Here is a 27802-nt window from a genome sequence, read left to right as displayed (position 1 = left end):
CATACTAATGAAAGTTCTATGTTTCAGGGAGTCGATGGAGCGTCAGTGCGTGATGGATGTGCTTATCATGAAAATATAGTCGTTGCAGCGCAAGAGGAAGTGGAGACATGCACACACGAGTCGGAGCAACAGCGTCCGGATGTTGAAGTTCGAGGCAAGAAAGTTTCAAAGGAAAGAAAGCAAAAGAAGGTTAGTGTCCTGGTCACTATATTATGTTGTTTTTCACTGTTAATAGTTCTATACTGTAAGTTGTGTTTAAACTGAACATCCCTTTTCAAATCTGTCCTCTAGTTGCGAGTGGGTGTACGAACTAGATCTACACAGACAGTGAAGCGAACGAGAGATGTTGCTTGTCAAACCTTTTGGCAGGGACTTGAGACTGGAGATGCATTGTGCCAATGGGAAGAATATGAAGTGATTGACAACGGAGCTATACCACCACAAGCCATTGATAGTGAATGTCCTCCTGTTAGTTCGGATGCAGTCGGAGATCAATTCACAGAATCCACACCCGCAAAAACTAAGACCGCGAGAAAGTTGAAGAAATTGTTTTATTCACCCATCGCCGGAGAAGGAACAGAAGATGCAATGGAAGAGAATGAAGTGGACGACAATGAAACACCATCAATATCACTGAACATAGCGGAAGACGATATCAGAGATTCTACCTTTCATGTGAGTGACATGTCCTCAACGTTACAGGCCGAACCAGCTGGGATGCAGAGTGACAGTATAAGGAAAGAGGCCAAATTCATTGTATTCGATAGTTGTTTGATTGATATTATTATTCGGATGAAATGTGGGCATTCGGTCGGTGGGGAAGTATGTGGGGAGCCATTGATTAATGTGACTCGTGCAATTCGAGGCACTAACCTTAAAATACATGCCACCTGTACAAAATATCATCCTTTCTCATGGTCTGCACAACCCATGCTGGGGCAACTGCCAGCAGGCAATCTACTTTGTGCAGCGGCTGCACTTTTTAGTGGTTCAAGTTTCAAAAAGTTAGAGTCTTTCTTTCAGTTCGTGGGAATCCATTTCATTGCGAAAACTCAGTTCTACAAATACCAAACCGATTGTCTATTTCCAGCCATTAGCGAAGCTTGGAGAATGGAAAAAATGTCTATTGAAAGTACATTCGCGGGCAAACGGTTCAGGCTAGCCGGTGATGGACAGTGCGACAGCCCAGGATTTTCAGCCAAGTACTGCACCTACCACTTTCAGGACATGGAAAGTAAGAAAATTGTGAGTTCGGTGGTCGTGCAGGTGTCACAAAGTACATCCTCAGTGGCCATGGAGAAAGTTGGCTTCGTAGCATCATTGCAAGAACTACAATCGCGGGGAATGGTGATCGACCTGATAGCCACGGACAGACACGTTTCAATTGCCAAGACAATGAGAGAAGAGTACAAAAATATAAATCACCAATTTGACGTTTGGCATCTTGCAAAAACAATCAATAAAAAAATGTCGGCTGCAGGTAAAAAAAAAAGATATGCAAGGTATTTCACAGTGGTCCAAGTCAATCAGCAATCATCTTTGGTGGAGCTCAAAAACATGTGGAGGGTCGTTGGAAATTCTACTGGAAAAATGGCGGTCAGTAATGCTACACTGTACCAACGTTCACCGTTGGAACACAAACCAACATTTCCACAATTGTGAACATGGCCATTTGTCCACAGAGGAGGCACGGAAGAAGAAGTGGTTGATTCCTTCATCACCCACTCACAAAGCCATTGAAAAGATTGTATTTAATAAAACTATAACAAGAGATTTGAGGGGACTCACGGAATTCTGCCACACAGGAGATTTGGAGGTGTTCCACAATATGTGCCTAAAGTACAGGCCAAAACGATTGCATTTTGGCATGGAGGGCATGATAAATCGGACTCTTCTAGCGGTCTTGGCACATAACCATAATGTTGGCCGTCAACAAAGTAGGACAACCGGAACTTTAGGGACGCTTCGCTACAATAAGGCCTTCACTAAAAGAAGTAAACAATGGGTGATCAAACCAGTGTTTGAGGATATGCAATATGAGTTTATTGAGAGACTTATTGTGGATGTCATAGATAGGCACATACATGGAGTTGTGAACGAACCTGTGCAGGGGACAACTGCATTGCCACCCAACATTGCCTCTGTTCCGTGTCCACCTAAAGAAGAGCTCATTGAGAAATACACATCACGGTTTAAATGATTGTAATTTGATTGTCTGTTCTCGCGAGTCTCCTCATGTTGCAGGCCCATTGAATATGTGTATCTATGTAATGTGTAAATAAAAGTGATTGCTCAGTGTACATGCAATGTGTCTCTCCACCCTTGCCCCTCCCTTCACCGTGCAGTAGTGCGAACCACCCGGGTGTCACCTGTGACTTTGCTCTCGAGTCTCCTCATGTCGCAGGCCCATTGAATATGTGTAGCTATGTATTGTGTAAATAAAAGTGATTGCTCAGTGTACATGCAATGTGTCTATCCAACCTTGTTCATTTGCGCATTAAATTAAACCAAACAGTAATATAAATCATTTTTCAAAAAATATAGAATGTCTCCGTATTTATGGTTCTCTGGGGCTGCAAAGCATGCATACAAAATGCAAAGATGGAGTGTAAATTTCAAGTCCTGTGAGATGGCCTTACACTGAATGTAGCTAACTAGGAATGTGTGCTCGTTCAAAGTGAATGTCAGCTGCTTTGATTTTTTGCTCGGGTGCCGGAATGGCCCACGACTCAGTATAAGGTTCTATTGTTATTTGACCTTGACAGGCCGGGACCATCCCGAAAGACTTCTTTTTGGGGGTGTGGTGCAATAACGTAAGAAACGATAATGAATAAAATTTCAGAAACGATAGCCATTTAATGTTCGTTCATTACAAGAAATAACGTCGGCATAGAAGGAGTGGTATTTCGGGGCTGCCCTACGCACAGACACAATGGAAAATGCAAATATAATGTAAGTAACTCTTTAGATGAGTTTATACCGCAATTTAATTACTATACAGTAACTTTAAAGACGGGTTAAGTTGTACTTGTTCGTTCAATGTGGCATATTGTTTTGTACCGCGCACTATCTTGAGGAGAACAATCTCCTTTTACGGAAGCACCTCAAAACCTTCCTCTTTGCTTCTGCTTTCTCTCTCCCTCTTCCCTGCTACAACTGGTCCACTGTCAGCGACCTCAGTCCTGGGCCCTTCCACTCTCCACCTGCACTGGGGGACTGTCCCAGTATCCTACAGCCCCCCCTTCCCAGCACTTGTTCTGCACCTACCTTGCACTCGCCACCAGCTGGCCCTATGTATTTATTATTTTATGATACTTACCTTGTACTCCACTTCCCCCCTCCCCTTCCCCTTGCACTTTTACCTTCCCCCTACCCCTGCACTTGCGCGATCTGAATGACACCTGGCCTAGTAGGATCGTTGTCTGTCTTCTCCTTGTTCCCCCCCCTCCCTGCCTCGCCACCCCTTGAAACACTTGTGTAAAGGCGCGTTGCAAATGCCATATTATATCATATCAGTGACGAAGTGGTCCACTGGCGCTCAGGCGGCTGTGAAAAAGGCGGAGGAGAGGGGGTGGGTTACTGGAAATCACGTATAATACCCAGTTGCACTGTCCTAGCTATGAAATAATTTCCCGACCTAATATATAAAATGAATAATTTTAATAACGATCTGATGGTGAGACTAATTTCATTTTTTCTGTTTTTAAAACAGGTACATCACTAATTATTGTGTGTGTCACGAGTACCAGACACCGGCGGATGGGTTTTTTAACCGCTAGTTGCTTCTCCGTGTGAACAACGTTACCACCCTGACCATTTTATGGGACGATCGCCAAGTACAAGTATGCCCTTACGCGGTACTAACGGCTAGATGCAACATACATACCGTTGTGGTGGCCTAGTGCCTCGTTGTTGGAACAGCCATGCGATTATCAGTGAGACCGAAGAGCTTATTTTATCGTAAACCAACACCCTGTGTACTGCACACGAACATCGCTTGCCTCAAGACGAACTATTTTGGATCGAGAGCAAAGAAAAATGCAAATCGCTGAATATTCTCTAAAAATTTGATGTCCAATAAATGTACTTTGCCAAATGTACAATCTTGCAGTTTGCTTTTAAACCACAGTTTCATATTCCGAATTGTGGCGCTGTATTGTGAAATGATCTAAGACCCTGTGTACAGCAAAGGAACATCGCGTGCCTCAAAACGAACTTTTTGGAACGTGAGCAAATAAAAATGAAAATCGCTGAATATTCTCTAAACATTTGATGTCAAATAAATGTACTTTACCAAATTTACAATCTTGAGGTTTGATTTAAAAGTACAGTTTCATATTCTGAATTGTGGCGCGCTGTGTTGTGAGCTGATCTGTGTTGATTTCCGGGTTCTGTGTGGAGTCGCGTAGAAGACGCCTGGGCGCGTTTGCCTACGCAGCACAGTCACGTCACGGATAGAGGCGGGGAATATGAATGTTTTGATAAAGTCTGTTTCAGGGGCGGGGGATTTGATTTAGTGCCGCAAAAGCAGGTGAGCCAGGGCGATGGGGGGAAATGATAGGATTATCAGAAAATGGCGGCTGATTTCGAGTGCGTTAATGGACGAAAAGTCGGGTAAGGTCCATAGGAAAGTTTTCTACGATCTACCAAAGTCCCGGAACTCTCCTTTAATCAATTTTAGAACTGGAATTAGGTGACACTGCTTTATGGAGTATATCTGTGACTAGTTAGCCAGATAGGGCCAGGAAGACAGTATGCGTGCCCGTTCTCCTCCGTATCAGAGAATTTTTTGCTGTGTCACCTCTGGCTTTTATGAATAAACCATGAAAATGCTAATAGATGTATATATACATCTTCCACATTGACATATGTCTGTATGTGGGTTTTTTTATGTTGTCAAACGTAGGACCAATGGCCTATGAAATAAAATTATAACCTTTTTATACTAAATGAAAAATATGGTGCACTGTGTATTACATTCTGTGAGGCGATGCAAATAACCTACGGAGTGGGACCCAGTAAGAGTTAAGACTGGGCCATCAAATTTGTTCTTGAATGGTTCATCTGGGGGACTCCCCAATGTGTGTTGATCTTGTTACTCATTTGTCCCCTGCATGCTTTTGAGTATGTATCCCTTGTGTGGCAAGATTCATTTGCATACAACACGGAGAGCCTTTTTCGCCTTGACCTGTCCATCCCACAGTCGGCAGCCAGGTTCCGGGCGTGCCTGGAGGCTGTGGGAGAATGGATGCAGAACAACTGGCTCAAGTTGAATGGGGACAAAACCGAGGTGCTGGTACTTGGCCCTCCCATGGCCTCTTCTCTTTGGACCAGTGAATTCTGGCCCCCTTCTATTGGTCCTTTTCCGAAACCTGTCACTACTGTTAGACGTCTGAATGAAACTCTCTTCCTCCCAGTCTATGGAACCCCAAGTCAGTGATGTTTCTCAACAGGGTCATTTTCAACACAAACACTTACGTCGGGTTCTGCCTTTCATTCCTGTGCACCTTTACGCACCTTTGGTGTCTGCTCTTGTCTCCTCCTCCATTGACTATTGCAACTCTCTCTTTCTGGCTCAACCTGCTTATATCCTACAGCGTCTTCAGGTACTTCAAAACTCTGTTGCACGGTTAGCCACAGCCACTCCTCGCTGCTGCCATATCTCTCCAATGTTGACTGAACTCCACTGGCTCCCTGCGATCAAGCCCATCCATTTTAGTCTTCATGATTGGTTCACTGCACCTTTTATGGATGGGGCACAAAATACCTACAGGCTAAATTTCAGCCCTATGTCCCTAGATGGGCCTTACACTCCGCAGATGCCTTTCTGCTGCTCGTCCCTGTGGTGAAATACTGCTGCATTGGTGGCTGCACCTTTCTTGGTTTTCGTAAAGCTCTGAAGACTCTGCATTTTTATTTGGTGTTTCGTCAACCTCTTGCTAGGTTAGCACCATCAAGATGCCCTCGGGCAAATGTTTCGCTACACAAATGCCTGCAAAATCAAAGGAACTCCCTGCTACATGCAGACAACTGATCACCACTGCCAAGCCCTACTACTACCAAAACACCATAGCGAAGGCCAACAATGAAAGCAGAGCCCACTTCAAAGCCATCAAGCACTGAATTAACCTGTTTCCTGACCCACCCCTACCGAACCACATCAAGAAATCTACTGCCGTTAACTCATTCTTCATCAATAAGATCAGCATGATCCACCAACACATCGATACCAACGCTACATCTTACAGCACACTGCACATTCCATCTTGCAAAACCACAACTACATGGACAACTTTCAAGACACTCAGAAGACCTCACTGCCATTCTAACATTCATCTAGGCCACATTGTATGCAAATGACATCCATTCTGTCTCTGTACTCCCAACACTTCTGACTGAAGCACTCCTCCTTACCTGACAATGATCAACAGCTCCCCAACTCAGGACATCTTCCTCTCGACCCTCAATACCGGACAAATCCTCCCACTTCTCAAGAAACCAACATTAAAACCAGACAACCTCAGCAACTATGGCCCCATCACCCATCTTCCCTTCCAAGGTAAAATCCTTGAGAAAGCAGTAGCCAAGCAACTCCCCGAATACATTGAAGCAAACAACCTCCTTCAGTCCTACCAATCTGGCTTCAGACCCAGATGCAGCACAGCAATGTCTACATCAAGGTGATCAACAATGCTCTTAAAATCCTTGATGTCCATCCTTGCCTCCTGGTTCTCCTTGACCACTCTGCAGCATTTGACACAGTAGACCACCAGCCCCTCACCGACAATATCCATTGTCGCATTGAGATCAGTGAGATTGTCCTCAGCTGTTTCAAATCTTACCTTGCTAATCGACACCAGTTTGTCCAAATTGATTCTCTATCCATCCCCTGTGGAGTCCTGCAAGGATCCATCCTCTACCCCATGATCGTCAAACTATACAAGAAACCACTTGGGAACCTTCTTGCACCACACAACATCCACCAATACGTTGACGACGCACAGTTCTACCTAAATAATGCTCCATCAAAGACATCCATAGGCTCAAGGCCAACCTTACATTGATCCAGTCGTGGATGTCCAGTAACACTGAACATCCAGACCATGCTCTCTGCTATGCCCCTCGAGGGCTTCACACACCAGCTAGCCACCTGCGCCAAGTCCTGTGTCTTTGACAGACACTTCTCAGACACTTCTCCTTCAAACAGCTTACAGCAAGGAAGACACAAACAGCTTGGTACCAACTTTCTCTCCTGTGGAAAATCAGGCCCTTCATCCCAGAAAACAACTTCAGACCCGCTGTCTAAGCCTTGGCCCTCTCCCACCTAGATGATGGAAATTACCTTTTGAAAGGCCTAACGGTGACTACACTGGCTCCCCTTCGAGGTGTCCTGCTTTATATGGAACAACTCATCAAAGGAATCCTCAAATTCGACCACATCAGCCAGACCCTCAACGAACTGCACTGGCTCCTACTGCAAGCACGTATCATTTTCAAATACTGCTGCACCATCTACAAGGCTACCACCCTGAAGTCTCCAAGCTACTTCACTGAGAAAGTCAGCATCTCTGGAGGCCTGCGATTCACCAGAAGTAAGGACTTGAACTACGCCGGAGAAGGAAGAAAAGAAAAGCAGAAGACAGGCCTTCTCTGTCTACGCCTCCAGATACTGGAACCTCTTCTCCATCAACATCCAACTTGCCCTCTCCCTTCTAGAGTTCAGGAAGGAGCTTAAGATCCTCCTCTTCGAAGAATTGATACTGCCCAACACCTAGGTTCATACAGTCCACACTCCACCATACCCAAGACTGGGTGATCTTATCCTCCACAGTTTCCTCCTCTGGTTACTTGTATATCCATTGCTGACAACTGCCCTTACCTCCCCTTTTGTTAGATCACCACTCCCTTGTTTCTCTGCTCCCTAACCTTGTTCTTCCTATTATGATTGTAAAGCACTCTGTTGCTGCTCGAAGCAAGGTCACCACTCAATAAATACTGTAATAATAACAGTGGAAATATGGGAAAACAAGAAAAGAGTGTAAAAGATGACTCCAAGATTATAAAAATATGTAGCAGGAAAAGAGCAAGTATGGGGGGAAAAGAGATTTGGGGAAATACAGGAGGAAGAATAGTAGAGGCAAGGGTAAACAATAGGAGAAACTTTGTTTCAGAGTGCTTAAAATTCAGGAAATTAGCAGCCATCCAAGACTGAAGGCCAGCTACGCAAGCAGGAAGAGTTGAGTTAAGAGACGTGTTAAAGGATGAAAATGAAAACAAGATTTGAGAGTTGTCAGCATAGAAGTGATGAGAGAGACCAGTATAAGAAATTACAATAGTTGAATTGTACAGAGAGAAGAGGAGGGGACAAAGGACAGAGCCTTGAGGGACACCATAGTGAAAAGGAAGATTACAACATTTACCAGACCATGAAAAGCATAGGTACAACCTGTAAGATTAGAACTGATCCATTTGTGAATAGACCCCGCAAGGCAGAGGGAATAGAAAGGAGGGCGGGATGATAGATGTTAGAAAAGATTTTCTTTTTGCAACTTTCCCTCCATAGTTTCCTATCGATACCCATTATTTTTGCACGGTTTTTGGTCCTGACCTACCTTTTTGAAGGGAAGTGCCTTTTGCTTGCATGTTATGGAAGAATTGGTCAGAACAAAAGACTATCAATACTGGAAAACCTATGTTTCCCTTTTGAATTTTGTGTTTTTATATTGCACACAGAATCTTAAAATGCAGTGCAATGGGGGTACATTTGCATCACCCTATTACACAGATTGATTCTTGGTTACTTTTATATGTGCCTAAGGAAACGCTGGTGGCAGCAGTTACATTTTGACTGTTTTTGCATGATTTTAGGTGTGCTCATTCGCGTTTACCACGTATGGCTACTAAATGTGGCTAGTGTCCTAAAATGGGCATGCCACAAGATTTTTGACTTGTTTTTTGACCTTATTGTAGTTTGTCCTTCTTCCTGCCCTCTCAGATCCGGTACGTCATAATAAGGTCATGCACTTGTCCAGGAACACTGCAGGCTTTGCAGGCTAGTGAGCCATTTCTATGCGTGGTGCCCAGGAATGAGTCTGGAAATCTCTAGTTCCAGTCCACATCGTTGGTGCCAGAATGTCTGCTTCTGGGGCAGATGTGAAACCAGTAGTTGCCCCTCATTGGACAACTACTGGTTGTTTGAATGGTGCAGATCTTTACCATTGGTGGGCTTGGACTTGCTTCCAGCTCGAATCTTGGCTAAAAGGAGGACCTATGCAGGTATTCTTGAGATCTATGTTGGAATCAAGAATCCCTCGAAGAAGAGCAGCCCGCTGAAGATCCGAAGATGACTCCTGAAGTGGTCCACCATCCCTTCCAGTGGCCAGTCTGGTGAAGCCCTGCTCCTTTGCCTGATCTCTAGAAGACCCAGAGTAGTGCTTTAGCCTTTGGACTAGTGAAACCAATCAGTCTCAATATCTTCGAGGATCCAGCCCTTTAAAGCCTTCTGAAGTGTCCCTGGACTGCCTGGTGGACTACCTCGTCAGAAATGTTGCCGTTCCAAGTTGAAACCGGAAACTTTGGTAGTCGCCAGCTTGTGCCGCAAGTCACATTCTCCCCGAATTTCAGATTCCCACCTTCAAGAGAACCCATCCTGGAGCAACTCTTGTGACTGTAAGGATACCTATCGTCACCTGCAAACGGGGGCCATCGCTGAAACACATCTCCCTCCATCTCGTGAAGGGTCTTAAGGAGGCCTCTATTGTTGGATTCTGCATCTCTTCACCTGAAGAATCCTCAAAACCACAACTCATGGGCACCTCTCACTAGAACAAACGGCGGATGATCAGGCCCCTAGCAACCCACTTACAAACCACAAAAACAAAGGCGAGAAATGAGAAGTAGGGTAATGGGTCGAATAAAGAGAAAGAGTAGAACAATGAAGTGCAAAGTCGTAGTGAAGAAGTCTGCAAAATGGTACCCAGTCATTTTACCAAAAGTATATATGGTAGTGGGGCAAGAGGTTAAAAGGGGTGGGGATGAGGTTGAGGTGGGGTTAAACGGATAGAAAAACAGGAGGCTTGGAGGGTGGGAACGTGCACCCCAAATATTTTTTTTTTTTTTTAAAACAATTTGGTATTCTTTCGGTATTTTGGCCTCTCTGAAATGTACCCCTCTTGTGGCAAAATCAGTAGCAGGGAGAGAAGAAGAAAGAGTGGGGAGAGAATGTTAAGAAATTGGAATAGTCGACAAGGCTGAGGAGAAAAGGGCAGTATAAAAGGTTGGCATAATACTGCTGCAAAAATATACAATGATTTATTAGACCTTTAAAATACACAATAATCAAGTAAAAACGTGTAGTCAAATGTAGCCACACACCTACTATACAACAGATATATACAGTCACGTAGCATATACATCTATAACCAGTGAAACACAGGTAAGCACTGATATGCATGCAATTCAGCAAATACACCTAGAATAATCACAGAATAGCTCCCCTAACACTTAATGAGTCCAACCCTAAGATGGTTTCGGAGCCATCCTTTTATCCAAGATTTGGGCTGGGAGCTCGGCCAAGCCCAACAAGAATTTGCACCATACAAACTAGCAGTAGATATCCAACCATGGATAGCCACTGGCCACAACATCTGCCCAGCAACAGATTTCAGGCACCTGTCAGCCCCTTTGTGAGCAAAAGCAGCAGCTATTCCCGGGAATAGGCATTCTATATATGGCATTTCGTGACCTGAAAAGGCGGGATTAAGGCTAAAGAACAATATGGCCAAAGGACAAGGGAAATCCTCATGGCACGGCCATCTTATCATGCTAGCCACCCTTAGTAGCCATTTGTAGTAAATGCAAAGGTGCACAAGCATAATTACAAAAATGTAGTAGAAAAATATCTGATGCCACCAGCTCATCCTAGGCACATTGTAAAAGTAACCAAAAAGCCATTACAAAAAAAGATAGAATACAAAGCATCCTAACAGCACTTCACTAGGGTGAAGTGTGCATTTGTAGCAACACTAGAAATGCACAAAGAGAGACAGCCTCTCAGTACTGATAGTTTTATGGACTGAACCAGTTTTGCCATAAGAACGAGCCAAAGGACAAGGGAAAATGTTTCCTAACAGGAGGCGAGAAGATAAGGTTTCAAGACCAATAGGGGAGTTAGATGAGTTCAAGTGGAACTCAGCGCGAGAGGGAGAGCAACAGTGAGCCGACAGAGGGTTATCCTAAGCTGAGGAGGTTTCCAGGTAGGGGGATAAGGCATCGCAGGATGCAGAGTCAAAGGTAAACTGTAGAGTTGCTGAGAGAGACGACGTAGCAGTATCTGCTGATGAGATAGTAAATTCACTAAGAGCAAGAGAAGAAGGGAATATAAATAAAAGACAAAGAATTGAAAGAACGCAAATCTCAGAGCAGTAGATGAGGAATTGAGAATCACAAGAGAGTAAGTGGACAAAGTAAACCAAAGAACCATCAATGACAATCAACAGTGTTAAAGAAAAAAAGTGAGGGAGCAAGGATGGTGCAAAAAACCAATAGCATAAGGGCACACAAAGACGCCTGTATGGAGATGGATAGCAATCACACTGGTAATAAAAAGACCAGCAAATGAAAGAAGTAAGGATTAACATAGCAGGGTTCTACATTTCCCTGCACTTACCTGGCACGCTGGAGATGCAGAGCACATGGGCGTTGGGAATCACAAACTGAGCTAGGACATGGTTGGCACGACTGGCATCAATCACCATCACCTCACTGACTGAGTGAGTTCCAGAGCAGATCCACACCAAACTTGCAGCACGTTGGATCTAAAATTCATATGTAAGTGAGCTTACAGGTGGTGGCTGTGGAGTCTTTACATTGCATTTTAACATCACAGACTGCCAGCTGCCCCGACAAATGTACATGAGCAAGCGATGTTACACACAGAGCACCAATTCAATGACAGTGTGAATAACATTTGAAAAGTATGGAATATACTTATTGTACTTACAGACTCCTTAGTCCCCCTCATTGGGCTAACATCACACACCCCTGTTGCACACCAGAGCTGCAATACAATAGAAGAAATAGGAAACTGAGATCACAAGAAGGTAAGTTACAGAAATACTCTTGTTTACATTCATCACAGCAAATAAAGTTAGGGGTTATATTGGGAGGATAACTTGAGATAAGTGTCCAACGTGCATTACAACAGATAAGGACCACTACTCCGTGTGCTTAGGTTTAAGACAGTGGTTTGTCATACTAATTTTCTTGATGTGACTTCAAAGAAGAGTCACCACCCCAACCACCCCCTTTACAAAAATGTAACCTTTAGTAGAGTGTGCAGAGATCGATGCAATTACACCTTTTTAAATCCCACCCAATACGTAGACATAGTGAACTTGTTAGGAGGTTATTCAGAAGCATTACTGCTGTAGGCTTCTGGGAGGCTGACTTTAGTGGGCCTGCAAATGTTTAACTTCCCTGGTATTGAGAACTAGCAGTTTGGCTCATAGTTAGGAGCTGAGGTGTTTGGTGTACAGTACTATCAAACACAAGAGCTTGATAAGTAATAGATTGTCTACACGGGTATGTACAAAAGACTTCTATTTATCAATCAACATTTATGCATTAGGTAAGGGCACTAAAATAGTAAGAAAAAAAGCAATATATTCACAACCACATTTTCTTGTCCAATTTGAAACACAACCACACTTTAGTGTTTACACTTTAAGCTATAAAAATAGTCTAAAGTGGGGGGAAAAAAGATATTAGGCAATATTACATAGGCTTACAGGATTATAAGGCACAAAAAACACTAACCTTCACAAGTCCAAACCCTAAACCAGAAGAGTACTTTAAGGATATGTTGAATTGTTACTTGCAGTTCTCCCATCGGTACCAAGTGCCATGATACAGCGGAAGTTCTAAAGTCATGGCAACACTTTATTAGCATATATAAGTTAGGATTCCTGGGAAGGGTAGAGGCATCTACCTATCCTAGTCAGACAGGGGTACCCCAAAAATGATGGCCAGTGTTAGGAAAGATGTTCTTTTTGCTGTTTTCCCTCTATAGACATTCTTGGAACCACGTTAGAAACGTCTTCTCTTGGAGCAACTTTTCCTCCATATTTTATGGACCCCCAAACTTTTTTGCTTTTGTTTCTGCACTTTGTCCTGATTTTCTGCAGCAAAGTGAAGCCTTCAGTTTCAGTCCACTGGCCTTTTGCTCACTTGTTATGGGGAAACTAACTAGTCCTTCAGACTGTCAGTACTGGGAAACTGTTTCCCTTAGTCTGACTGAACTGTTTGGGTCGCTTTTTCCATATTGCACAATGCATCTTCCAATGCAGTGGAATGCGGATACTTTTGTAGCATCCTAGTCGACACTCAAAAGTATTTTTGGTTACTTTTAAATGTGCCTAAAGACAAGCTGGTGGCAGCAGTTACCTTTTCATTATTTTTTCTTGCGTTTACCACGTTTGGCTAATAACTGTGGCTAGTGTCCCATCATGGCTGTCACAAGGTTTTTCATTTGTTCTTTGGCCATTTTGTCTTTTGGCTTCTTGCCTTCTCAGGTAAGGATCATCTTTTTATGTCATGAACTGCATTAAAGCAGTGCTTTTCGTGGGCTAGTGCAGACCATGTGTGTTAGAAGCCAGTAAGTGGGTTGGAATTGGCTGGTCCCAATATACACACTGGTTTCAGTATGTCCAGAGTGTATGCATGATTTCTACCAACAGTGGACCCTGATTGCACCCCTGCTGGGGTGCGTGAGGCAGATTGTCGAATGGTTGGGCTAAGTTTCAGTGCTCACCTGAGTTTCAGGACAAGAAGAGAGGTCCTGCATCAGTTTCTCCAGATCTGCAGAGGAGCCAAGTATCCTGCGTAGCTGTAAAGCCAGTGGAAGACCCGAAGACAATTCCTGAAGAAGGCTGGCAAGCAATTCTTACTGCAGTCCAGCGGGAGCCCTGTTTGGTTACGGATCTCAAAAGACCCTTGTTGGTGTTTCGACCCTCTGGACCAGTGGGAACAACCAGTCTCGACATCTTCTTGATGTCCTAAAGATTGGAATCTTAGGAAGTGTCTTTGGGCCATCCAGTGGGCTGACCAACTCCAGTTTGGGCTGCAGCGGTAGACGCATTGCCGTTCTGCGTTTCAACTCAGAACTCCAGGGGGTCTCCAGCTTGTCCAGCAAATAGGCTTTCTGCTGAATTCAAACTCCCCACCATAGACGGGTCCTGAGACAGAAGGTGTGGACCGCAACATTTGACGCTGTCACCGTGCATCGGTGACAATCGCTGAAACCGGCTTTCCTGCATCTGGTCAAGTGCCTAGCAGAGACCTGCATCTGTGTTTACTGTATTCGTCCACATGAACAGGTTGCACCAACTCCTAAACCAGACTGGAACCTTGCCTTCACCCACAGCTCCTGGGCATCTGCGACTGGAACAGACAGTGGGAAACCTTACCTGAAATGACACTCCAACCAGTGCCAGATTATCCATTAGGTCAAGTAGGCCCTGGCCTATGGGCCCCACTCATTTTAGGTGCCCTGCAATAACGGATTAAAATAAAGAGGTACGAAAAATTTAAAACCTATTAGGAGACCATTTGCGAGGGGGGGCTGACATTTCTACTGTCAAGGGCTCTTTACAGGGTTTAATCCGGCACTGCCTCCAACAACCTGCCAAGTATGATGAAAAATTGGAGTACGAGTGGTAGGTTACGATGACACTTCGCGGTAGCCCAGTCTCCAACCTTTTATATTTTCCTGAAAACATTTGATTACTTGGCTTTGCCAACACTTGTCGCAAAAGCTAATAAAGCATTTTACTCACCAGTAAACTCCTTAAACAACCTTTTAGACCCATCTTCACATCGACAGGAACTTTTCCCTAACTTTTTCTCAACTCCTAAAACTCTTTGGCAACTTTGTGAACTTTAGGCGCAAGGCCCCATTCGGGTTGGACTTTATAAGTTAGGATTGCTATTCCTGTGGCTTGTCAGGGCTCGAACTAATTACTTACCTTCTGGTTCGGGAGATGCATCATTGTTATGTTTCATCCCCTCTCCTAGTGAGACAGCGCACACTTTTGCTGGACTTCTGCACCTTAATGAGTGGAGCCTTTTTCCACTCATTCATCCTTATGGGCTCAGTCTTTTGGAACTCTATTATTTGTATTGTACTATCCTATCGAGTCTATTTCCCTCCATAACTCTTCAAGGCATCTGTATTTCACTATTGCAGCACAGCTCCTTATGGACAGTGTTGCTCGGGACCCGTAGGGTCCTCCTTTGAGATGCTTTTCTTTATCCTGGAGTAACAACAGTTCATAAGGATAGAGAGATAAGTATCTCTCCTAAAAAGTTATATTCTGAGAGATTGGCACACCCCACCTTATGTGGAGTGCCAACATGATACCAAGTATCCCCCTTCTCTCTGTTCCTGAGACTTTTTAGTCACATAGACAATCGCCTAATTACGGTTGGTGGCAGTGGATGCGTTTTACCAACTATAATGTGATTTGTCTACCGCAAGCTTTGTCCATAGCCCCAGTAGTGCACAACAGTGGCACCCAAGTACCAACTTGGGGCCTCCCGTCTTTTTTCGCCATTACTAGTTTGGTTGTTCTTTGTCAGCCCTTCTACCATTCTGGGAGCGGGGAGGCCTGTGCGTGTCTTTTGCCATTGGCGGGAACCCTTGGGTGCCCCTGCCTAGGCTCCAGAGTATCTGGGCAAGAAGGAGGAGGAGTTATCCAGCCCCCTGTCCTTTGTCTGCCAGAGTGCCTGAATAGGACCAGCTCCCACTTGCGGTCTGGCTGTCCTGATTGGACAGCCAAACGCCCCTTTCTGTAAACTGCCGAGGAAGATTGCAGAGGAGTGAGTGCTGGAACTGTATAAAAGGTGATGCTCCTGGAGTGAAAACCAAGTCGGCCACTGGACTGTTTGTTTTCTGTGCGACAGAGGAACTCCGAAGAGGACTCCTTCCATCTGACTGGTGGGAACAACCAGTCCCAAGACAAAATTTGATTTGAGCCATCTCACGAGGTCTTGTGAGTTTCAAGAGCTGCAGAACCCCAATATCAGGAGACCTGATGCCCATTTCGAGTGCATCGTCGTGGAAAGGCTGAATCTGTCCAAGTCTTGGCTGAGCCCTCAAAGACACTGCAGAGACACAATCCAGCTCGTACAGACCCCCTCATCATAGTGTGGGACTGAAGGAACCGAAGAAGATTGACCGGGCGAATTGCATCCTTTGGTTGTGCTGCAGAAAAGGCGGCAATACCGCAGAGTCACCAAAGAAGTTGAAAGCTGTGCCAGAGGTCCTGCCTTGAGACTGCTGCTGAGAGATCCCGTCCATTGTCCTGCCTTTTGTCATCAGACCAAGGAATCCGAAGGTCGGGTCCAGAGCTGCAACATCACGGAGCATCTACCACAAACGTTTTCTTCAAACCTAAGGTACTGTGGGGGAAAAGGTATTGCTTACCTTATTCCAGAAAGTCACTCCAGAGTGTTGGAGTGCACGTAGGAGGTGTCCAGGGCAACCCACTTTTAACTCCAACTCAAGTCGCTGCTTGTGTTCCTTTAGCGACTCCTTTAACAGAATCTCCAACGTTGGTGAAGTCTTCTTGTATCTTCTTTCCTAGAGACTAGAAAGTATCCACAAGTACTTTTGACGTCTGCTGCTTTTCAAGACTTTAAGCCTCTCCGAAATGCCTTTTAGCTAGGAAAATGTCTCTAGTACCTGAAGTTCTGCTAGCATAACCCTAACCAACGCTTTTCCTTCCCAAAAATCATTATCTTATATGTGTATGCTGACAAAATGCAATTACCATATTACTTTGTGGGTGTTATTAGAATTATAATTGTTCTTTTATAATACGCTTAATACCAACTAGTGGTTTTTAAGCGTGGGTTTGGGACTTAATCCTGTGTTGCGCAGTGTTGCCTTGGTTCCACGACAAATGCGTTGCCCCTGAGCTATCCTTCCTCCCAGATTTATTACTGATAGTATGGTAGAACTGTCAAACTCAACAACTGCATACGTTCAGCAAATACCAACTAAGAAGTGGCTTTTTGAAAGTATTGAAAAGTATACCTATGTGTGTTGGTTTATTGTGCTAAGTATTTAACAGTGACTCTGTGATATAATAAATCTATATTTTAATATACAAGTATGTTTGTTTCTTTGATGTGCATTACTAATTGGGTTCAGTGTACTTACCTACAGCTCACATCTTCCTCTTAAAATAAGCCTGAGTGCTCTGCCACTCTACCAAGGTCTCCGAGTAGTGCAGACTGATACTAAGAGTTGGAGATCTAGAAATCCATAGGATCGCTTTCTAAAGTCTTACATCCAAGTAGGACTTTCAGAAAACTCCCCTAAGACTGGTTTTACACATGGTGGGATTTGTTTAGGTTGGATTACATTGATTCCTGTTTGTATTGTATTTGAAGGAATCCATCCTCAAGGCTACTATACTGTAAAGTACTAAACCATGTCCACTATGGAAAACTATAAGGCAGAAGCACTTATAACTTTTACTGTTGAAAAATAGAAATACAGGCGTAAGGATAAATGTCTTAGTACTAAAGGGAAAAAACAGAGTTAATCCAAAACTTGTTGGATTACTAATCTGTGACCCCTACTCCCAGAATTGATCAGGAAAATAATGGTCAAAGTTGAGCCCTTAGCCCTCAACTTCCAGAAAGTGAGGCAGATGACGACATGGATGTTAATGTGATTATTGATTCACCTTCTTCCAATCCTGTGACCTCACCCACACCTTTGTCTAACATGTCAGCTGAGCTAGCTCTAGAGTTAGAGAAAATGAAAATGCATCTTGAATTTAGAAAACTGGAGATTCAGTCTGAAATGAGACAGATAAATGAGCTAGACATAAAACGCTGTCTCCGCTTGATTCCGCTTCTGTTTCAGAGTCCTCTCTGCCCGACCAATACAGAAGCAAGAAGCCTCGTCTCCCCAAAGATTTGGTGAGTTTGTACGACATAAAAACTGATATTCTTGATTGGCTGAGTATATTTTAATTTACATGTAAGGTGTAAGGTATTTGTGAAAGTGAGTTTGTTCTGTGAGTAATCTCTAGGCTGCCCCAGAATGGCTGTGATGGAGTTGAATGATATTAATAGACAACATTGCTCTCATAGCCAGGTTTGGGAAACCCCTTCCCAATAGTAAAAAGGTTTAGGGACCAGAAGAAGAGAGATGGTAACTTGTGGGCCCACTTGGGTGTGTGAAAGCCTGAAAAACCAAGATGGGTGGATTAAGGGCTACAAGGTGAGCTCTTAAGAAGACATGGGGCCTCATTACGACCCTGGGACTAATGGGTTAACGGCGCCGTAAAAGGCTGCAGCGCCGTTAACCCATTAGTGCCTTACTACGAGGTCCCTTTGCGGGACCCGACCTTAACGGCTGGTCTACACCAGCAGTTAAAGTAGGGACCCGCAAAGGGACCTTGGTGCTAAGTACGGTACCGCAATTTGCGGTACCGTACTTAGCGCCTTCCCCAGTCCCATTGAGCCCTGTGGGGCGAAAATGGGAATGGGGAAGGGCCATGGTTCAATGGGGAATTACCGCCCTGCCAACCTTGGAATGGGGTGGTAATTCCCATTTGAACCATGGCGGACCCGTTACAACACCGGCACCAACCATGGTGCTACTAACGCCATGGTTTAGCGCCGGTGTTGTAATGAGGGCCATGGTGTCTCTGCATGCTGGAAAGTATTTTTGATGCCTGTTCCTCAGAGCCGAGACAGCACCTTGCTAAATAAGTAACTGGTACCCAAGAAGCTAGCACTGGCTGCTGACTTGTGGGTGGCCAACAGGGCTACTCACAAGGATCTGGGGATTCTCACAAGAAAGAGGATGGGAATAAGCATAAGAAGTATCCTTAAAAAATCCCCAACCAAAAAAGGGCCACAAACATAACGAGGGTAAATACCATCCTAAACAACCTTATAGCGCTGGTGGAACCTTCGACCCAAACCAGAGGGAGGTTATCAGAAACCCGATTCCAAAAGACATTTGGAAAGTGTGTGGTTTGTGGGTCTGGGGACCATGTAAAAGGAGATCCCAGATGTAAGGGTAAACCTTCAGGGATCCCCTCTGTCAGTTTAGCATTCATACATGATGTGGATATACCAATGACAGGGGCTAGCTTTTACCCTCAAGCTGAGGAACCCATTGTATCTTTAGTATCTCTGGGACTGTGGGAACAACAGAACATTGAGGTCTATAATTCAATTCCTGACAAGACTAAATAGTATTTTAAAGACAGTGTACTTGTAAATGGTCAGGACACCCTTGTCATTAGAGACACTGGGGCCAGTATAACTGTGGTAGATTAAAGTTTCTTTCAACCTGAGGAAGTTGCTAAGGCTCCCTAAATGCTTATCAAGTTATCAGGAGGCCTAGTACAAATGTGTCCCATACTGCCAGCTATCATTAAATGTAATGCCATGATTGTTAAGATCACTGTGATTGTTGAGTCTGAAGTGCCAGGTAGGGTACTCTTGGGTAATGGCTTGAAGGCCCTGGGTGTAGTTTCCAGCACCTCAAAGCCTCCATCTAAGAAGAGAAGAGAGCTAACCAAGGGAGGCAATCTTAAGAGACCTTCCAACTGAGACAAGGGGACACCCACAATCTCCATAGAAAAGAAGGGCCCCAATCCCAACATGTCCTCAAGAAAAAAGATTCCTGTAGAAAACCTGGAGGTCACACCCATGACCCCACCACCGGCTGAGTTGGTGCCAGTAGAATCCCCAGAAAAACCATCTTTTGATGAGTCAGAGGTGGAGGAGATTTAACCATGTCTGGAAGATCTGGATCCAAGAGACCATCCTGAGCGGAAGAATTTGCTTGCAAAAGTAGGACCCTCAAGGACAGACTTCAGTAGGGGGCAGAGAGAGGATACCTCTCTAGGTCTGTGTTAGCAGGCAGCTTTCCAGAGTTAAGGGCAAGACCCTGGGAAGCATAGGATATACTAGGAGGATGGACTCCTCCACAGTGAGCCAATGGAGTATATTCCAGGGGACCACAGGAGACTGCTGATACCCCAAGAATTGAGCTCCAAATTCGTACAGTGGGCACATGACGTACCCCTGGCTGAAGAAGACCAAGGCAAGGATATCATTGTACTTTTACTGGCCCAAGATGGGTGCAGAAATTGAGAAACATTGTAGGAGTTGCCACACTTGCCAGTTATCTGGTAAAAGTGGAGTCAAGAATGTGGTGCCTCTCCCAGTTGTGCGAGTTCCTTTTGAGAGGGTGGGGAATCGACATTGTTGGTGCCCTAGACCCTCCAACTTCTTCAGGCAACCGGTTTATATTGGCTGTAGTGGACAGTGGGTACCCTGAAGCTATTCCAATGAGAACTGTTATTTCTCAGGCAGTGTCTGATGCTCTTCTTGGTATTTCTACTAGAGTAGGATTTCCTAACAAGGTTGTAATCGGACAGGGGGTCAAATCTTATGCCCCACTACATGCAAGCCACGTGGAAAACCTGTGGAGTCACCTACAACTTCTCAACTGCCTACCACCTCAAACAAATGGGATGGTAGATGGGTTTAATAAAACAATGAAGAGCATGATTGGAGCTTTGGAAGAAAGTGGGACCTTTTTCTGCCATGCCTACTTTTTGCATATAGAGAAGTTCCTCAAGCTGGAGTGGGCTTCATGGTCATCCTGTCAGAGGCCATTTGGCCTTGATTAATGAGGGCCTGGAGAGTCCTTCGCTCAAGCCAGTACGGATTACGGAGTATGTGCTAGGCCTCAGACAGAGGATGGCACAGATGACGACAGAGGCGTCTGAGAATCTGAAAGCTGGCAAGCTCCTGCCAAGTATTGGCATGACCAGAAGGTTAACATGGTGGAGTTTACTCCAGACCAACACATTATCATCATGGTTCCAGTAAGACAGAGGGGCTCACAGGAAAAATGGACAGCACCCTTCAAAGTTGTGGGAACATTTGGAGAAGTCATTTATTTGATAGACTTGGACAACCCAAAGGAGGCCCCTAGGGTCTTTCATACCAATCGCCTGAAGGTTTATGTTTCCAGAAGAGAAGAGGTCCCAGATCTTCTAAGGGAACACCCTTCAGATGGATCAGTAGAAGGGGTACACCTCTCTACTAATCTAACAATGCAGCAACAGCAGGAGTGCAAAGATGTGTTAACTCACTTTGCCCCTCTGTTCTCACTTACACCAGGCTTGACCGCTTGGGGCCAACATGACGGACACTGGTGATAGTGTACCTGTTAAAAGCAGGGGCTACAGGATGTCAGATAATGTGAGGAATCACAAAGTAATAGGTCAACAAAATGCTTGACCCTGGAGTGATTGAACCTTCCACAAGCCCATGAACTAGCCCAGTTGCATTAGTACCAAAGGCAGGAAGTAAGGAATTTAGATTCTGTGTGGACTATTGGGAATTACATGCAGTTACCAAGACTGATGCCCATCCTTTGAAAGGACAGATGAACTGGTGGATAAGCTGGGCTCAACAAAATTATTCACCCGTACCTTTGACCTGACAAGTGGTTATTGGCAGATTGCCATGACTGACCAGTCCAAGATGAAGACATTATCAACAGCAGAAGGCTTGAACCAGTTCAAGGTCATGCCCTTTGGATTAAAGAATGCACCATCCACATTCCAGAGAATCGTTAACCATTTTCTGAGCAGGTTAGAGAATTTCTGCATTGCATACTTGAATGACATTGCACTGTTCAGCCCTCCCTGGGAAGAACCAGGTAGGGCTGAAAATGCCAGGATGGTCAGAGTAAGGAACAAGTTACTTACCTGCAACTGTTGTTCTCCAGCATGGGTCTGGCATGGATTCACATGCTCATGAATATTCCCGGTCGTCAGGATGGGAATCCTCAGTAAAGAAAAAATCAGCTGCAGTTTAATTTCTGAACTTTCTCCTAATAACCAATCACTGAGCGCTGGGTCATACTGCCCCAGCCAATGACTGCCCTCTACCTAAGCCCCTCCTCTGGCAGCCATCTTCAGATTTGGTAGCATCTAAAGTGGCAGTAAGACCAAGAGAAGAGCAGCAGAGGGGTAGGCGGGAGGGTTCGCATGTGAATCCATGCCAAACCCATGCTGGAGAACAACAGTTACAGGTAAGTAACTTGTTCCTTCTCCAGCATGGGGTCTGGCACGGATTCACATGCTCATGAATAAAGACTGCATAGCAGTACACACATGCACAACCACGGGAGGTGGCAAAGGCTCAACATAAGCATCTCTTACCTCGTCACCAGGCTCACCTTCAAGCAAACAGGTTGCGCAGCACTGCTTGGCCGACTCTGTATTCCTCCCTGGAATTCCCTGGAATCCAAGTCGATGCAGTATCTCGTGAAGGTGTGCGGCGACCTCAACGTAGCAGCCCTGCAGATGTCCAGCAGGGGCACACCAGACAGGAACGCAATAGTTGCAGCGATCGCTCCGGTCGAATGGGCTCTCGGATTGCCAGGCAACGGTCGGTTTTCCAACCGGTGACGATGGGTGATGCAGCCGGAGTACCACCTGGAAATTTAAAAAAGCCTTGGAGACGGTCTTCCCTTGGTTCACAGGGCCAAAGTTCACAAAAAGTTGTGACGTCTTCCGGAAACTCTTCGTGCAGTCCACGTAGAACTTAGAACTTCAGCGCTCTAGCCACATCCAGCGAGTGCAAAGTCCTCTCGGCCGGCGATGAAGGCATCAGAAAAAACACAGCCAACACCAAGGGCTCGTTTAGATGAAAGTCTGACGGAACCTTGGGCATGAAGGAGAGGTGCGTCCGCAGCACCACCCTTGTGTCGTGAAATGAAGGTGGCTTACAGGACAGGGCCTGAATCTCACCCACTAGTCATGCAGATGTGATGGCCATGAGGAATGGCGTCTTCTACGACAAGAACTTCAGTGGAACTGTCTGCATAGGTTCGAATGGAGGGGCCATGAGCCGAGTCAGCACCACATCGAGTTCCCACGCCTGGGCTGGAGCCTTCACCAGAATGCAACAGTCCTTTAATAAACTTCTTAACCAGACGGTGTGACCATAGCGACGACCGTCCCAGAGATCTGGTGTAGCGAGAGATAGCAGCCAGATGAATTTTGATGGAAGCATGAGCCAGTCCTGCCTTGGCCAATGACAGCACATATGGTAGCACCTGCAAAGCCGTGACCTGCAGAGGGTCGATCTTCTGTGCAAGGCACCAAACGGCAAACCTCTTCCATTTTTGTCTAACATTTAAGAGTGGACGATGCCCTGGCCTTGGCAAGCACCTCCTTGCAGTTCGCTGGAAGGTCGTAACCCCCGAATTCTAATGCTGCAGGAGCCAGGCCTTCAGGTTCAGCGATCCTGGGTCGTGGTGAAGGATTGCACCTCCTTCATTGGCGAGAAGGTCTGCGACCACCGGAAGCTCGACTCTAGGGGCCGCTGACATGTCGAGAAGGTCTGGGTACCATATCTGCCTCGGCCACGCCGGTGCAACGAGGATCATCCTGCACCAGGACCGTCTGAGTTGATTGACTAGTCGAAGAAGCAACAGCAATGGAGGGAACACAAAGAAACAGTACGTCCCAGGGGAATGAGAATGCATTCTCCATGGTCCCCGCCTGGGGAAACCAGTTGGCGAACCTCCGGCACTTGGTGTTCGTCGGTGTCGCTAATAGGTCGATCTGGGGATTGCACCATCTGCGGAAAGGTGATCCGCTTGGTCCTGCTGAAGCTCCCACTCGTGGCAAAAGCACAGCTCCCTGCTGAGCGAGTCGGCGAAGGTGTTCTTCACTCCTGCCAGATGAAATGGGATGAGGAACATCTCCTGGGCGACGACCCACTGCCACAGGTCCTGCACTTCTTTGGAGAGCGCCGGGGATCTGGTGCCCCCCTGCTTCCTGATGTCAAACATGGTGGTGGTATTGTCCGTGAAGACCCGCACCACCTTGCCCTTGAGGGACGGAAGGAGAGACTTGAGGGCCCAAAACACTGCCCGCAGTTCCAACATGTTGATGTGCAACGTCTTCTCCTATGGGAGCCACAGGACTCTTGCGTGAAGATGTCTGGTGTGAGCTCCCCATCCTTCCAGGGAGGCATCCGTCGAGCCCGTCTCCTGGTGAGGTGGCATGTGGAAATCTGCAACTCCGGACAGATGTGTGTGGACTCTCCACCAATGCATCGCTCGATGGAAACTATCATGTCCTCGAAGCTTCCCGATACCTGTATCCAACGGGCGTCGAGGAACTCCTGTAGTGGACGCATACGTAGCCTGCACAGCCGAATGAGGTATATGCATGATGACATTATGCCGAGCAGAGACTTAATGGACCTCACCTTTGCGATCTTCAGGGCCAACAGTTGTTGTACCTTTCCCAAGATGGCCACTATCATCGCCTCGGATAGAGACGCCAGGCACGACACTGTGTTGGGTCGGGATCCCAGAAACAGCGTGTCCTGCGATGGAATCAAGCAGAACTTTGCACAGTTCACCGAGCAGACGCACAGTCTTCACCGTGTGTCATTCGAGATGGCCCGGATGAGCCAGTCGTCCAGATAAGGGTAGACGTGAATCTCCTGTAGTCGTAGCTGCACCCCCACTGGCGCCAGGCACTTGGTGAAGACCCTTGGCACTGACTTCAATCCGAAGGGAAGAGCCTTGAATTGGTAGTGCTTCCCTTGCACCACGAAACGCAGGAACTTGCAGTGTCCTTTGTGAATGGGGATGTGGAAATATGCATCTTCTAAATCCAACGACAACAGAAAATCCCCCCCCTCTTCCAGCTGTCCGAGCACGTGCTGAAGAGTAACTAAAAAATTGAATTTTTGTGACTTGATGTATTTGTTCAGTCGACAAAGGTCGAGAATGGGCCTGACGATAAAGTACCTTGAGTACACTCCGGCACCTCTCTGGAACAAGCTCCATCGCGCCTTTCCTTAGCATGGCCCGCACCTCCAGCAACAGCTGAGGGGTGTGGTTTTCCTGCCGGGCCACCAGTGGTATTCGGGGACACTTCAGTTGAAATTCCAGGGTGTGTCTGTGGGCAAGAGCGGCCAGCACCCAACGGTCGGTGGAGATGGACTTCCACATGCTGACGAAGTTCGCCAGCCGGCCTCCCACCGAGGTGCACGGGTGGGGCCCGACTCCACGGCCGGTTCAATCCTGCTTGAAGGTCGACGGGCCACCTTGGGGACCATGGCAACGCCAACGTCCTCCTCTGAAGGTCTTGGAGCGGCCCCTGTTGGTCTCCTGGGTCGAAAAGCGGGAGGGCTGGCGGTAAGAAGAGGAACCCCTGCTGAACCCCTTTGAGGATCCTTGGGACTTGCTGCCTGAGGTCCGAAAGGACGGCTTCTGCTGCTAAAGAGTGCCCAAAGCACGCGCCGTCTCCGTGTCCGTCTTTATGGCCTGGAGAGACTCAAAAATACAAATAGCAAAGGTAGAGAAAAATGTAAGCACTAAGCACTGTTCAGGTCCAATATATATTGCCTTGATCCCTTCAACAGATAGAACTAAAAGCCAGTTGAACTAGGCCAAGATGGCGCACAATTTGCACCATTCAGATTCCCCCTTCAGTCACGGTCTAGCTCCATCACACATCCGCAGAGTTATATCCGGTTGTTCCAATCAGGAACCCCTGCAAACACGGACGGTGTGGCAACCAAACTAACAAAGACACAAAAAGTAGGTTAGCGTCCGAATGCTCCTGCTATAAAATAACTTTTAAATTGAATGCAATGCTTCGAGTCACTGACTCAAATGTTTTTTTTTTTCAGAAATCTAATCCACGGCACTTTCTTTTAACGCTGGGCACAACACACGCTTCTCGCGGCTAGCGAGGTCATCGGAGGAACCATCTCCATGTGCTGAAGGTAAATTTACGCCTTCGTATTGCTGTGCACCTATTATATAACTTGCACCAAGCTATGCCAAAAAAGTAACAAAAAGCAGAAGCATTATCGCAAGATTGAGTTTACAAGGTCCATCTCATTCTTGCTTTCCAGTTTCAACGACTGAGAATCCACAGCCTTTATGTTCGAATTTGGTCTACATGTTCACCCAATTCGATGCCACACACTCCAATGAAGTAATCAGAAGGTTAGTGTCAATAGTTGCTTGTGCACACGTATAGAGAGATGATACCCCATTTCGGGTTTTTAACAATGTCACCAACACGCTTTTTCTGTTTTGGTTTTTAGATTAACTAACACACAGGGATTTTACTCAAATGCACATTACCTCTAACGACGGGTATGCGTCCTTTCTGTTATCAGAAATACACTGTAACACACAAAACAGAGTAAGGAACAAAAGCTTCACCAAAGCTGTTTATTTTATTGTGCTATTAATGCAACCCTAACTCTTTCCCTACATGGGGCACACTATGCTAACCCTGCATGATGTTTCTGACCCTAGGAAGCGCTGATGCGCCGACTGCAGCCAGGGAATACATGGGGACTGTTCTCGCCCTATATCAAACAATGGAAACATTTCCACAATAACATTCCACAATACATTTTATACATACAAATTTCATACAGCTATGGGTAGTTAGCCCAAACAGTTAAAACCAAAGCAGTTACGGGAAAACCATTTCCTGACTGCACCCTTGGATGAAACAAGCAGGTCACGTGGGACTCGGCGTCAGAGAATCTGACAATTTAATTGCCCTCCGTGAGGTGTGTCTGGTTGATCCAGGAGTAATTTCTAAAACATTTTTCAAGGGTATAAGTGTCGCACAAGTTCTCGTCACAACATGCACTCAATACTGAGCTCTTTTTTTGGGGGGTGCATAGACCATTCTCCTGTGCGAGAATACATGACATCTATAAAAGAAAACAAATTCTGTAACATTAATTCAAACAATTTGTCTAAAAATGCATAAGTCCACTTGTGTCACTCTAAATGAGGTGACATCTATATGTTTGGTCGACCGGTTTCAATGATGTCTTGCGTGTATCATATTCTTCAGGATCCATTATTGCTTCTTTTGACCCAATCAGCAAGCCCCTCAGGGGTGGGATTGCGACATATGTGAATAAAATGGGAGAACGTCAGAATGACTTCTCTCATATATGGGGAAAAAGCGTGTGGCATTTCTTACTGACTCATCTGTAGAGTGGAATAATTTTACTTTCCAATGTACTAAACAAGCCAACTTGTGACATTAAAAAAGAGGCTATCTTCACCCTACCCCATCACCATTAAGTGCATGACATGTCTAAAATTGACAAGATCATACCTGTCCGTCCGTTTGTATATACGGAGGAGAGGCACATTCAATTTCAGCAGAGTTGGCACTTTCAAATGGTCAAGTTGGGGCGCCTAAGATGGTACTTAGTCTGCAACATAAGAAAACTTATGTTATATTATCTGTTTGTGTGTTCCCAAGGTACCACATCACCTTGTCCAAGGATATGTTCTCCCCACGTTTGTAAGACAATGCATTACTTACCGTAAAAGCATTTCTGATGGTTGTATCTGCTTAGATTCACATGCTGTGCATAGGTCCGACATCCAGTGGTCACTGCGGAGTATTGCATTTTGTTTTTCGTAGTCGAAAAAGGGGACGTCGACAAGGTGTGTCTGTAACACTATCCCTATAGTGACGTGCGTTGTACCCACAATCCCTCACGCGTCGAGGTCCCTCTGTTTGTATTTTTCTGCCCTGAGGGAGCCTTCTAGACGTGAGTGAGTACAGAAAATAGAGAAATATAGAAAAGGATGTCTATGTTCCTTCCATCCGAGCGGGGAGGAAGGGTGGGCGCATGTGAATCTAAGCAGATACAACCATCAGAAATGCTT

General features: G+C 45.7%; 1 protein-coding gene across 1 annotated transcript in view; it reads right to left on the bottom strand.

The window, feature by feature from the left end:
* The window catches only part of LOC138454181 (C-Jun-amino-terminal kinase-interacting protein 4-like), a 993589-nt gene that overhangs the window by 226380 nt on the left and 739407 nt on the right, over positions 1–27802 (bottom strand). Inside the window, exons 17-18 of the mRNA XM_069607022.1 lie at positions 12002–12058; positions 11669–11816 (exon numbers count right to left, since the gene is read on the bottom strand). Coding sequence (XP_069463123.1) covers positions 11669–11816; positions 12002–12058 — 205 coding nt within the window. The remainder of the gene's footprint in view (positions 1–11668; positions 11817–12001; positions 12059–27802) is intronic.

Source organism: Ambystoma mexicanum, chromosome 1p (genome assembly GCF_040938575.1).
Source record: "Ambystoma mexicanum isolate Mex_15411 chromosome 1p, UKY_AmexF1_1, whole genome shotgun sequence".
In the NCBI taxonomy this organism is placed as follows: domain Eukaryota; kingdom Metazoa; phylum Chordata; class Amphibia; order Caudata; family Ambystomatidae; genus Ambystoma; species Ambystoma mexicanum.
The sequence above is the reverse complement of the archived record's forward strand: the minus strand, read 5'-3'. Positions and strand labels throughout refer to the sequence as shown.